The 14,967-nt window shown below is 37.6% G+C and overlaps 1 protein-coding gene across 1 annotated transcript in view; it reads left to right on the top strand.

Moving 5' to 3' along the window:
• The window catches only part of fhod3a (formin homology 2 domain containing 3a), a 64,334-nt gene that overhangs the window by 11,921 nt on the left and 37,446 nt on the right, over nucleotides 1-14,967 (top strand). Inside the window, 1 exon segment of the mRNA XM_048203415.1 lies at nucleotides 3,642-3,706. Coding sequence (XP_048059372.1) covers nucleotides 3,642-3,706 — 65 coding nt within the window.

Below are 14,967 nucleotides of genomic sequence, written 5' to 3'. Positions count from 1 at the left end.
TTGATTGGATGTTGCTGTGATCAGTTTTCAGAAGGGAAACGGTGATTATTTCCCCATTTAAAGCTGGAGTTTATTGTGGGATCTCTGGAAGTTTCTGGAAGGTTTGTAAGCTGCGCTGCTCATTGCTTCTCTCCCTTGTGTCTTGTTTTTTGTCCTTCTCGTATCCGTGATTCTAGGAAAGGTGAGTTCATGGAAAGAATGAGGAGTCTGGGAAACCAACAGACTCAAATATCCTCGTATCTGTCGGAGGGTCAGTAAATACGGCCCCGGACGAGAGCTCAGATCTGACATAAACTGCAGTTTGACTTCAGGGAATGATGTGAAAGATTCACTCTTTTAGGTTTAAGCTTTTCACACAGACTCTGTGTAAATGGCCTCTGATTGGCTGATCTGCCGGTGTAGTTGATATGTAAATGCAGGTGCTCATGTATATTAATGAGCTCATAGTCCTGACGATGTTCTGGATGAACATCAGATCCCGTGTCGGCGGATTTGCGGGATGTCCTGTGATCCGTGAGCTATTTTCCATACGTCACTGAGTTAAATTCGTTTGAATGATTCAGATGTGGCGTGTGTGTGTGATGGTCTATATCAGTGTGTGACGCTCCTGTTGCCCCTCCATCTGTGGAACTCAACACACACATGATCTCTGTCACAGTTTCTTTCTTCTATTAGTAAATCATATAGTGAATGACTGATATATCAGCCGACGCCGTTTCATCTATAGGGTGAATTCATGTCAGAAAGTGACCCGATTTCTGCTTTGATACTCACAATTTGTCAGCCGAACCCCTGTGAGTTAAAATATCAGGGACTTCAAGTAAATATTTTAAATTTCAATAATGTCACATGAATGCAGCTAAACAAATAAAATACTTTTTTTGGTGTTTTTAGTAATTGTTTTATTTTTATTGGTTTTATTTCAAAATTATTTATTTGAATTGTACATTATTTATGATTTAATAGCCTATATTTTAAGTATTGTTTATTTTTATTGGTATTATTTTTTTTATAAAATAATTTATTTTAATTTAATAAAATGCATTTTTTGATTTAATATATTTTGATTTATTTTTTTTTTTTCATTTAAAATTATTACATTTTTTACAGTTGTATGATTAAATAATATTTAGTAAGTTTAATTGTTATTGTTTTTTATTATTAAATTATTTTTACATTTTTGTATTTTAATCAATTTTTAGGTTTTTAGTTTGATTTTTTTTTTTTTTTATTATTTTCATTTTACATTTGTATGAATTAATATGTTTAATTAATTGTTTAATTCAAATTATTTATTTTAATTTTAATTTAACATTTTTATGTTCTGGTTTCATTTGGATTGTTTTTACTCTAAAATGATTTATTTTAATTTGACATGATTGAATGAATTATTTTCAGTTCATCGACCCATAAACCCCAGTTAGGGAACCCCTGTTCTAGATTTTGGACATTGAGAATCTCCTGGCAGTCGATTAAAGCATCTCCACACAATAAGACGGTCTGTTTGTGTGTCGGTCAGTCTCTCAGTAACGGTGCTCATCGTTTGAGTTCTCCGCGTGTTCAGAGAGCCGCTGTCGCTCTGTTGTGTTTGTGTTTGGGGAACGGTCTGTCGCTCCTGCTGTGATTGACAGCAGACGAACAAGCTTCTGTTTGTTCTGTGTGTGTGTTCTGACGTCCGTCTGACAGCTGATTGACATGTGAATATCTCTGCTGTCAAACAGACCTTCTTCTCAGTGTGTGTGTGTGTGTGTGTGTGTGTTTTAGCCGGACTGTAGGATGTTGGCTAACTGGTTACTGTAAACAAATGGCTGACACCCAAAAAACTCCATGGTGATGAAGTGGCAGAGACGGCGAGCGGCTGAATGAGTTTATCCTCCGTCTCTCCTGTATTTATTATTGTTTGCATTGAGGGGTCAGAGGTCAGCGCCGGTGTCAGTCCGTACCTCCTGTGGTTCGTATCAAAAGAGAGAAGATGCATAAACGTTTATATTCAGGGACTGATAATCGTACACATGATGTGCATTTCAGTAGAGTTTTGTGTGCAAGATACTGAAGCAATCATGGGAAAGTGATCTCAAATAAGTCAAAGAGGCAATTATAATATTATTTCAAATAAATGCTGTTCTTTTGAACTTTCTGTTCATCAAAGAAACCTGAAAAATAAAATATATCCACAAAAATACTGTTTTCAACATTGATAATAATCATAAATGTCTCTCTCAGCATCAAATCATATTAGAATGATTTCTGAAGGATCATGTGACACTGAAGACTGGAGTAATGATGCTGAAAATTCAGCTTTGATCACAGGAATAAATCACAGTTTACTATATATTCACATAGAAATCAGATATTTTAAATTGGAATAATATTTCACTATTTTTACTGCATTTTTGATCAAATAAATGCAGCTTTGATGAGTAAAATCTTACCAAACTTTTGAACAGCATCTGGGTCATTGACAAATAAGGTTTTCAAACGTGTAAAAAAAAACATAATGGAGATATAATTAATTTTGAAGTTTTATTAAGTGTTAACAATGAGATTATGTGGTTTTTATAATCAATTAACACTGATTTTGTCATTTTTTACAAGATGGACAAAATTTGTCACTAAAAAAGTCATTCGGTTTAACCAAAATTTCGGTTACACCGAATGACGATATTTTCAAACAATGCTAACAGGCTGATATCTAGCAAAAGGACAATCAAATATTTTATATTTAGTACAAGTTTCTAAAATATTACAACATTTTCCATGTTTTATAGCGGTTGCACCGAATGACCTGATGTTTCGGGACATGCGTATGATCAAGTGAAAAGGGAGTTTGTTACTTTGCTTCATGACCATGTGGTCCTTTGCAGGTGTCAGAATGATGTCACATCCTGTCACATGATATTGATCACATGACTTGATCCAAAATGGTACCTTTATATTGGTTACTCCGAATGACATCAATGAAATTCATTTTTCCGGACATTCTTTCTCATAACAAAGCAACGACTTCTACACTTAATTTTAATGCCATTTTGCACTACGTTGATATATGATGTTATAAAATCATGCCAGAATAAATAATATATACATTTATTACATTTTAAGATATTTTAATCACAAATGAACGGTTGGATGGTTAAATGACCATTTTGACACTTCAAAATCTTTAAAATACCTTTATATGGAGCGAAATATAATTCAATAAAAGAGATCTAGTTGTACTTCCTCACATACTTTGGATGCCATATCTTTGTTTTATTATTATTATTGAGGCCTTTGGACAGAAAAATGACCGGTCACGTCATTGACTCTAATATATTTTTAATATTATTCTATCTTGGATTTCTTCTAACTTGTCAAAATGCATTTAATTCGATTTGTAACTAAACAAGTAAAGGATAAAAGAACATAATGGAGGAAAGTCTGAATGGAGGAATGAAATGAGGGCAGCAGAATCATGTTCTTATCGATGGCATGTTAATATTGAGCGCTGTTTCCCAGAAGAGCTTTAACACTGATAGCAGGAGAGCTGGAGTGTGTGTGTGTGTGTGTGTGTGTATTACTGGTCAGTCTATGACATCTCTGTTTTATTGCTATTAACTTCTGTAATAAACGTTATTGCTTCATTTTCTGTTTGTCTCTAGGAGGGGGAAGAAGCACAGTGTGGTTTTACGGACTCAGCTGAGCGTCCGTGTTCACGCGTGTATCGGTGAGTCTCAGAACAAACATGTGATCAAACACGAGTGACTGACCCCGAAAACGTATGAACCGCAGTGTACAAATGAAGCAGTAAATCAGGTTATTATGCTGAAATATTTTGTGCAAAAAAGTTTTTGTTGCCGTCAGACTCTGGTTTGAGTGAGTCACAGACGGATCTCCACGCCTGTAATCACCGTCTGTGTGTCTCTCCGTCATGCTTGTGTTGGTCTGTTGCACTGATAATGTGTCTATTCCTGGATTGCGGGTCAAGTGTCCCATTGGCTGTTGTCGTTAGAGATCAGGGGTGGGGCTTTCATCAGGTTCATTAAAATTCACACTTGACTTCCCAGAATGCCTTTGTATATAGTCGGCATTTCCTGTGTCAGCACAGCAGGACATTTGGTAGCTTGATGGTTTGTGTGTGTGTGTGTGTGTGTGTGTGTGTGTGTGTGTGTGTGTGTAAGGCTTTAAGTGGACAGATGATGAGTTTTAAGTCTCCAACCACCTGCTTCCGCCTCGAATCCCCCCAAACCCTTGGATTTACTGTGTGCTCTGTTGTTAAAATCACTGAAACACGGTCTTTATTGCTGTATTTTGTGTGCACATGCAGGACTTAAATCCGTTTTAAATTTTTCTGAACTCCATTTTAATGGTTTAATTAAATTTTAATAATAAAAAAATGTCTTATCAATTGAACTCATAAAACTTGAACAGCTTTAAGTATTTTTAAGAAATTCTGTGTGCTGTTTACTAGTGTTTTGAATTGCATGAAATGTTCCTCGGAGGATCAAATCCAGTGTGATTGTGGCTTTTATTTCTTAAGCGTCAGGAAGGAGCCGTTTTATTCCTCTAAGCTGTACTAATTTCATTGTCAGGAATGTCTTAATCCTCACCGGACCCGATGAGATCTGCTTCAGTGTGTGTGGATAAATCTCCGAATTAAACAGCGTAAGACTGCAGATTTACTGTGATCTGTGTCGAAATAGCAGATTTTGAGGCTGTGATTGTCTGGTTTCCATGGCAATGGCCTTAATGACATGTGGGACGGTAACTTATACCATGTCAGAATGACCGTGTTTACTGTATAAACCGGATTATATTAATGCCTTTCTGTTCTCCTCAGTTAAAGAATCACTGCGGAATCTGACTGGAGTTGGTTTAGAATTAATCAGTAATTGTGAATGTAGACTTTTACAATTTATTTTGTAGACATTTGTTGAATTAAATTCACAGGCTATCCTACATATATGGCAGTGTTTCCTGCAGGGAGTTGATGAAAAGATAATAATTCATTAAATCATAAAAAAATGTAAACAAAACTATCAAAATAAGTACTTATTAAATAAGATGAAATATTTTGTTTACCTGCATGGGTTTGGGTTTTAACTTTTGATTTTAATAACGTATTAATAAATGTTCAAATTAACTCAGATCAATAAATGCTATGGTTTTATATTATTAGTTAAATGTCCAGTTCAGTCATGAAACTCTGCAAGCAATCACATCATTACCGCATGGCACAAGCTGATTGGCTCTGCTGATCCTGCAGCCAGTGAGATTGCTTGCTCAACATTTAAATAGTCTGGTTCAGTGTTTGCTGTTATCTGTCCTGTATCGCACTGTTAGAGCTCCTCTGAAACCCTCCACCTCCCTCAGTTCCACCTGCCTGGATCTGCTACGGCATTTATGTATGTATATTTATGAAGCGGCAGCATATCTTAGATGCTCACAGCAGTGTGTCTGTGCAGAAGCATTAATCAATAGCAGTATTAAACAGCAGCAGCAAGAATCCTCATCAGCAGCAATAATCGTCATCAGCAGCAATAATCATCAACAGCAGCAGCAATAATCAGCAGTAATATAAGCAGCAATAATCAACAGCAGAAGCAGCAGCAGCAATAATTAGCAGCAGCAATAATCATCAACAGTAGCAGCAATAATCAGCTGTAATTTAAGCAGCATTAATCAACAGCAGCAGCAATAATCAGTAGCAGCAATAATCATCAACAGTAGCAGCAATAATCAGCTGTAATTTAAGCAGCATTAATCAACAACAGCAGCAATAATCAGTAGCAATAAGCAACAACAGCAACATTAATAATCATCATCAGCAATAATCAGCAGCAGCAGCAATAATCAACAACAGCAGCAGTAATAATCATCATCAGCAATAATCAGCAGCAGCAGCAATAATCAACAACAGCAGCAGCAATCAACAGTAGAAGGAATCATCATCAGCAGCAGCAATAATAAACTGCAGAAGCAGCAATAACCAGAGCAGCAATAATAATCAACAGCAGCAGCAATAATCATCAGCAGCAATAATAATCAACAGCAGCAGCAATAATAAACTGCAGCAGCAGCAATAATCAGAGCAGCGACAATAATCAACAGCAGCAGCAATAATAAACTGCAGCAGCAGCAATAATCAGAGCAGCGACAATAATCAACAGCAGCAGCAATAATCAGCAGCAGCAGCAATAACCAGAGCAGCAATAATAATCAACAGCAGCAGCAATAATCATCAGCAGCAATAATAATCAACAGCAGCAGCAATAATAAACTGCAGCAGCAGCAATAATCAGAGCAGCGACAATAATCAACAGCAGCAGCAATAATAACCAGAGCAGCAACAATAATCAACAGCAGCAGCAATAATCAGCAGCAAAATCAATAATCAGCAGGAGTAATAATCAACAGCAGCAATCATTAGCCATAGCAGCAGCAGCAGCAGCAGTAATCAACAGCAGCAGCAATAATCAACAGCAGCAGCAATAATAAACTGCAGAAGCAGCAATAACCAGAGCAGCAATAATAATCAACAGCAGCAGCAATAATCATCAGCAGCAATAATAATCAACAGCAGCAGCAATAATAAACTGCAGCAGCAGCAATAATCATCAGCAGCAATAATAATCAACAGCAGCAGCAATAATAATCAACAGCAGCAGCAATAATAAACTGCAGCAGCGACAATAATCAACAGCAGCAGCAATAATCAACAGCAGCAGCAATAATAACCAGAGCAGCAACAATAATCAACAGCAGCAGCAATAATCAGCAGCAAAATCAATAATCAGCAGGAGTAATAATCAACAGCAGCAATCATTAGCCATAGCAGCAGCAGCAGCAGCAGTAATCAACAGCAGCAGCAATAATCAACAGCAGCAGCAATAATCAGCAGCAGCAATAATTAGCCATAGCAGCAGCAGCAGCAATAATCAACAACAGCAGCAGCAATCAACAGTAGAAGGAATCATCATCAGCAGCAGCAATAATAAACTGCAGCAGCAGCAATAACCAGAGCAGCAACAATAATCAACAGCAGCAGCAATAATCATCAGCAGCAGCAATAACCAGAGCAGCAATAATCAGCTGCAAAACCAATAATCAGCAGCAGCAATCAGCAGCAAAACCAATAGTCAGCAGGAGCAATAAACAACAGCAGCCACAATTAGCTGTAGCAGCAGCAGCAGCAGTAATCAACAGCAGCAGCAAAACCAATAATCAGCAGCAGCAATAATTAGTCGCAGCAGCAGCAATAATCAACAGCAATCATTAGCAGTAGCAGCAGCAGCAACAATAATCATCAGCAGCAGCAATAACCAGAGCAGCAATAATCAGCAGCAAAACCAATAATCAGCAGCAGCAATAATTAGCCATAGCAGCAGCAGCAGTAATCAACAGCAGCAGCAATAATCAACAGCAGCAGCAATAATCAACAGCAGCAGCAATAATCAGCAGCAAAACCAATAATCAACAGCAGCAATAATTAGCCATAGCAGCAGCAGCAATAATCAACAGCAGCAGCAATAATCAGCAGCAAAACCAATAATCAACAGCAGCAATAATTAGCCATAGCAGCAGCAGCAATAATCAACAGCAGCAGCAATAATCAGCAGCAAAACCAATAATCAACAGCAGCAATAATTAGCCATAGCAGCAGCAGCAATAATCAACAGCAGCAGCAATAATCAGCAGCAAAACCAATAATCAACAGCAGCAATAATTAGCCATAGCAGCAGCAGCAATAATCAACAGCAGCAGCAGTAATCAACAGCAGCAGCAATAATCAGCAGCAAAACCAATAATCAGCAGGAGCAATAATCAACAGCGGCAGCAATAGTCAACAACAGCAGCAGCAATCACCAGTAGAAGAAATTATCATCAGCAGCAGCAATAATAAACTGCAGCAGCAGCAATAATCAGCAGCAAAACCAATAGTCAGCAGGAGCAATAAACAACAGCAGCAATAATTAGCCGTAGCAGCAGCAGCAGTAATCAACAGCAGCAGCAAAACCAATAATCAGCAGCAGCAATAATTAGTCGCAGCAGCAGCAATAATCAACAGCAATCATTAGCAGTAGCAGCAGCAGCAATAATCATCATCATCAGCAGCAGCAATAATCAACATCAGCAGCAGCAGCAATAATCAACATCAGCAGCAGCAGCAATAATCAGCAACAGCAATAATCATCAGCAGCAATAATTAGCAGCAGCAGCATAGTGAATCTAGTCCACCAAGACCAAATACATTAATATTGTCATATTCATCAACATGCTAAAACTATTTTGAGAGTTGTCATGATTGAACTAATGTTAACTAATCATAGTACATTATAAACTAGTATGATAAAGAATTAGGATGCAGCCATTGTCTGATCTCTGATTGGTCAGGAATGGACGTTGGTCACAGATGCCAAATGATTATTGGATGCAGAAATGAACATCAAAGCATTATGATGACGCTGAGTTTTGAGAGATGTCTAGTTGTGATTGATAGACTCCGTTGTGACAGCGATATTTGAGAGAAGTGTTTTCACAGGAGTTGATTATGTAACGTCTCTAATATGAGTTTCTTTACGTTAATGCCGTCACTGTTCATCCAATTAGAATCTGTTTTCTAACACCAGTTTCAGAGTTTTGAGTCTCTAGTTTTGAACTCAAGTGATTTATATGAATCTGTTTTCACACTGATTCATTCATTTGATAAAAAGATTCAGATAAAAAGAGAAAATAAAGCAGCCTTTATTTAAATTGCCATGCATCACAAGATTATTGAATAAATGTACTGTTTTTGTTGAATTTCTAGCCAAAATAACTCTATTGTGACGTGTGATGAGGCTCTGGCTGTAGTGTTCAGGGCTGTAATGAAATCAGGTGCTCTGATATCAGAGCTGATGTGGGTCTGTAAACCGATATAGTTTGAGGAGCGCTGGGTTAATTTTAGCAGGAGGTTGATGTTTTGGATGCCATGAGCCCAGAGAAACACAAGCGTCACTGTGATATCTTTAGAAAGCGTTGACAAGACAGAAACATGTGAAAGAGACACTGCAGGTCGAGAGAGAGGTCGAGAAAAGATAAAGTCTAATTACCCAGATTACACAAGACTCTTTCAGCGATTCATGTACAAAAGAGACTATGAAAACTAAAACGTTAAATTCAAGATAGATTTAGGATTCAAATATCAAACTAAATATTATTATTGTCTGTATTTATGTTTACACTACAAAAAATATCTAACAAAATGTACTGAGGTTTTTTCTTAAAACAATAAAGAACCAGCAAACGTCAGACGCTGAGTTCAATAATGTTCATGAAACAGCAGCAGTGTTTCATCATCGTTCAGATCTCAAGTTCATTGATGTGTGTGTGTGTGTGTGTGTGTGTGTGTGTGAGTGTGTAATTTAGTAAATCATTCTAAGTGATTGTTTTTTGAACATGTAAAATTACAGAACGTTCTCTGTGATGGGTAGGTTGAGGTTTCGGGGACAGAATATACAGTTTGTACAGTATAAAAATCATTATGTCTATGGAGAGTCCAAGTACAACATGAAAACCCAACATGTGCGTGTGTGTGTCGTGTTGTAAACAGAGGCTGATGGCTTTACAGTCTGTGAGCAGAAACACACTGATGTTAAACACATAACCTCAAACACACACACACACACACACACACCTGCCAGTGTGGCTGAAAAACACACGTAAATGCCAGTAAATCTACACAAACGCACACAAATGTCTGCCAGTATATATATTGTGTATTTATTTTTATATATGTGACCCTGGAGCACAAAACCAGTCATAAGTTGCACAGGTATATTTGTAGCAATAGCCAACAGTACATTGTATGGGTCAAAATTATCAATTTTTCTTTTATGCGTAAAATCATTAGTAAAGATCATGTTCCATGAAGATATCTTGTAAATATATCAAAAATGTATTTTTGTGAGTGGATATGCATTGCTAAGGACTTTATTTGAACAACTTTAAAGGCGATTTTCTCAATATTTTGATTTTTTTTGCGCCCTCAGATTCCAGATTTTCAAATAGTTGTATCTCAACCAATAATGTCGTATCCTAGCAAACCACACATCAACGGAAAGATTATTTATTCAACTTTCAGATGAGGTATAATTTAAAAACACTGACCCTTAAGACTGGTTTTGTGGTCCTGTGTCACAAATAATTTTAAATTTTGTAGTTTACACTACAATACAATTATTTTTATATTTTTACATTTGTTTTTATTTTTTATTTCGTATATTTATTTGTATTTTTATATATAATTTTATGGTAAATTTTGAATATATATATATATATATAATTTATATATATTTTATATATATATATAATATATATATAATTTTATTTTTTTTATTTATATTTATACATTTTTTATTTTTTGACATATTTACAGTTGTATTTAATATATTTAATACATTTATTTTTTATTTTTATGTATAGTTAGGGTTAGGGTTTCATATTAAATGTAGTTTACACTCTTTTTTATGAGCTGATTGTTTCACTCCACCCTTGTGTTTCTGTCTTTGTGTTAATCAGTTTATGACCCTCTTTGTGTTTAAATCGCCCAATTTTATCTGCAACTACAGAGGTGCGTTTCCTCTTACAGCATCAGGTTGTCATGGTTACGTGACGACCATCATCTCACAGTGGCTTTACATTATATAGTTTAGTTACTAAATGGAAGTGACACTTCCACAGGAACCACCTGATCGTTAGCATACAGTGTGTGTGTGTGTGTGTGTGTGTGTTGTTGTGTTTGTTCTCAGTTGGATAGAGCTGCCATTTACTGGGCATTGTGGGATATGATGACATCACTGCCGCAGCATTCTGGGCTTCAAGGTGTGAAGTCTGGGATCTTTAGTGGTTGATCTACAGCAGAACAGAGATGAGAATGAGTGTGTGTGTGTGTGTGTGTGGAGCTCTGTTATCTATACATGTTATTTTTACCGCTCCAGAGGCATGTGACGCCACATCATCAGCACATGAAGTGCCTTATGGGATGTTATAATATCAAGCCTATAAAGCCCACTGTATCATATGTGATACTTGAACTTCTAAGGCCTGTAAATGATCAGAACTTTGCTGATAAACGTGTTGCACACAATCTCGCATTATCTTTTGCATATGTATAAATCTCACATTTACAGATTCTGCACAGAATTCTGCAGATTTCCCCATCAAATCAGTGCAGATTCTTAGTGTATGTGTGTTTAAGTGACCCCTGACGCGTGAGGTCAGACTTTTACAAATCGCTGTCGCCACAGAAACAGTAGCATTCGGACATGGTGATGTCATTGTTGGAAACAGGAAGAAGTTTGCGCTATTAAAGCGGTGTGAAGCATGTCATGGACTGCATCGGTTTCAGACACACGAGCTGCAGATATAAATACTCTCTCGGCCGAGGGTCAGATATCAGTCTGATCAAACCAACAGCACTTCACTTTCCTGACTCAGAAACTGCTTTTATTAAACTATGCACTGTACATTTATTCATAATGCCTTATAATCCACATTATGATTTATGATTCTAATACCAGTAGCAAGTTAAGCTTGTAATGCATTGTAGAAAGTGAGTTTTGATTGTGTCATGTGATATATATTACACTAATAACGCAGTATGTTTGGCCTCTGTGGATTTATGCTTGTTTTTCTCTGGACACAACTGGAGAAAGTCGTGTAACATCTCATTCCCAGACACATTTAACTCGACCACAGACCTACAGCTGCTGCCGGACGCCGACGCCGCGTGTGCTGGATCACATTCAGCAGCTTATTTTGGGTGTTTTTGCTCTCAACTTATTATTTCCCTGTTTTGCTTTTGGCCCTTTGAGTTCATAAATGTTTGAGCTGCAGTTCACCATCTGTTTTCTTCATACTCTGGACTGCATTTCATCTTTTTTTAGAGTTCTTGTAGTATTACTTCCATATCATCCCAAAACATTTGTCAATTCTGAAGGAGGTCAGAGGGAAGATTTGAACTCTCTTAACATTTATTTAAAAACATTGTGTGTTGTGTTTGCCTGCACAAAACCTGCCCCAGAGATTCTAGAGCATTGTGGGTGGTTGCTAGGGTGTTGCTATGTGGATGTTAAAGGTTTCAAAGAGTTTTACTGCATTGTTGTTTGGTTAAAGTGTTGTGGGTGATTGCTAGGGTGTTGCTCTGTGGGTGGTAAAGGTTTCACAGTGTTTACTGCATTTCTATTTGGTTAGAGTGTTGTGGGTGGTTGCTAGGGTGTTGATATGTAGTTGTAAGGGTTTTCAGAGTGTTTTTTAATGCATTGCTATTTGGTTATTAGAGTGTTGTGGGTGGTTGCTAGGGTGTTGCTATGTAGTTGTAAGGCTTTTCAGAGTGGTTTTTAATGCATTGCTATTTGGTTAGAGTGTTGTGGGTGGTTGCTAGGGTGTTGCTACGTGGATATTAAAGGTTTCAGCGTGTTTTTCTGCATTGCTATTTAGAGTGTTGTGAGTGGTTGCTAGGGTGTTGCTATGTAGTTGTAAGGGTTTTTAGAGTGGTTTTTAATGCATTGCTATTTAGTTAGAGTGTTGTGGGTGGTTGCTAGGGTGTTGCTATGAGGTTGTAAGAGTTTTTAAAGTGTTTTTAATGCATTGATATTTAGTTAGAGTGTTGTGGGTGGTTGCTAGGGTGTTGCTATGTGGATGTTAAAGGTTTTAGTGTGTTTTTCTGCATTGCTATTTGGTTAGAGTGTTGTGGGTGGTTGCTAGGGTGTTGCTATGTGGATGTTAAAGGTTTTACCGTGTTTTCTGCATTGCTATTTGGTTAGAGTGTTGTGGGTGGTTGCTAGGGTGTTGCTATGTGGATGTTAAAGGTTTTAGTGTGTTTTTCTGCATTGCTATTTGGTTAGAGTGTTGTGGATGGTTGCTAGGGTGTTGCTATGTGGATGTTAAAGGTTTCAGCGTGTTTTTCTGCATTGCTATTTGGTTAGAGTGTTGTGGGTGATTGCTAGGGTGTTGCTACATAGTTGTAAGGGTTTTCAGAGTGGTTTTTAATGCATTTCTATTTGGTTAGAGTATTGTGGGTGGTTACTAGGGTGTTGCTATGTGGATGTTAAAGGTTTCAGCGTGTTTTTCTGCATTGCTATTTGGTTAGAGTGTTGTGGGTGATTGCTAGGGTGTTGCTATGTAGTTGTAAGGGTTTTCAGAGTGGTTTTTAATGCATTGCTATTTAGTTAGTGTTGTGGGTGGTTGATATGGTGTTACTATGTGGATGTTAAAGGTTTTAGCGTGTTTTCTGCATTGCTATTTGGGTAGAGTGTTATGAGTGATTGCTAGGGTGTTGCTATGTGGATGTTAAAGGTTTTAGTGTGTTTTTCTGCATTGCTATTTGGTTAGAGTGTTGTGGGTGGTTGCTAGGGTGTTGCTATCTAGTTGTAAGGGTTTTCAGAGTGGTTTTTAATGCATTTCTATTTGGTTAGAGTATTGTGGGTGGTTGCTAGGGTGTTGCTATGTGGATGTTAAAGGTTTCAGCGTGTTTTTCTGCATTGCTATTTGGTTAGAGTGTTGTGGGTAATTGCTAGGGTGTTGCAATGTAGTTGTAAGGGTTTTCAGAGTGGTTTTTAATGCATTGCTATTTAGTTAGAGTGCTGTGGGTGGTTGCTATGTAGTTGTAAGGGTTTTCAGAGTGGTTTTTAATGCATTGCTATTTAGTTAGAGTGTTGTGGGTGGTTGCTAGGGTGTTGCTATGTGGATGTTAAAGGTTTTACCGTGTTTTCTGCATTGCTATTTGGTTAGAGTGTTGTGGGTGGTTGCTAGGGTGTTGCTGTGTGGATGTTAAAGGTTTTAGTGTGTTTTTCTGCATTGCTATTTGGTTAGAGTGTTGTGGGTGGTTGCTAGGGTGTTGCTATGTGGATGTTAAAGGTTTCAGCGTGTTTTTCTGCATTGCTATTTGGTTAGAGTGTTGTGGATGGTTGCTAGAGTCTTGCTATGTGGATGTTAAAGGTTTCAGCGTGTTTTTCTGCATTGCTATTTGGTTAGAGTGTTGTGGGTGATTGCTAGGGTGTTGCTACATAGTTGTAAGGGTTTTCAGAGTGTTTTTTAATGCATTGCTATTTCGTTAGAGTGTTGTGGGTGGTTGCTAGGGTGTTGCTATGTGGATGTTAAAGGTTTCAGCGTGTTTTTCTGCATTGCTATTTGGTTAGAGTGTTGTGGGTGGTTGCTAGGGTGTTGCTATCTAGTTGTAAGGGTTTTCAGAGTGGTTTTTAATGCATTTCTATTTGGTTAGAGTATTGTGGGTGGTTGCTAGGGTGTTGCTATGTGGATGTTAAAGGTTTCAGCGTGTTTTTCTGCATTGCTATTTGGTTAGAGTGTTGTGGGTGGTTGCTAGGGTGTTGCTATCTAGTTGTAAGGGTTCTCAGAGTGGTTTTTAATGCATTTCTATTTGGTTAGAGTATTGTGGGTGGTTGCTAGGGTGTTGCTATGTGGATGTTAAAGGTTTCAGCGTGTTTTTCTGCATTGCTATTTGGTTAGAGTGTTGTGGGTGGTTGCTAGGGTGTTGCAATGTAGTTGTAAGGGTTTTCAGAGTGGTTTTTAATGCATTGCTATTTAGTTAGAGTGTTGTGGGTGGTTGCTAGGGTGTTGCTATGTAGTTGTAAGGGTTTTCAGAGTGGTTTTTAATGCATTGCTATTTAGTTAGAGTGTTGTGGGTGGTTGCTAGGGTGTTGCTATGTGGATGTTAAAGGTTTTACCGTGTTTTCTGCATTGCTATTTGGTTAGAGTGTTGTGGGTGGTTGCTAGGGTGTTGCTATGTGGATGTTAAAGGTTTTAGTGTGTTTTTCTGCATTGCTATTTGGTTAGAGTGTTGTGGGTGGTTGCTAGGGTGTTGCTATGTGGATGTTAAAGGTTTCAGCGTGTTTTTCTGCATTGCTATTTGGTTAGAGTGTTGTGGATGGTTGCTAGGGTGTTGCTATGTGGATGTTAAAGGTTTCAGCGTGTTTTTCTGCATTGCTA

Source organism: Megalobrama amblycephala, linkage group LG9 (genome assembly GCF_018812025.1).
Source record: "Megalobrama amblycephala isolate DHTTF-2021 linkage group LG9, ASM1881202v1, whole genome shotgun sequence".
Lineage (NCBI taxonomy): Eukaryota > Metazoa > Chordata > Actinopteri > Cypriniformes > Xenocyprididae > Megalobrama > Megalobrama amblycephala.
Note: the sequence above shows the minus strand (reverse complement) of the source record. Positions and strands in the feature narration are given on the sequence as shown.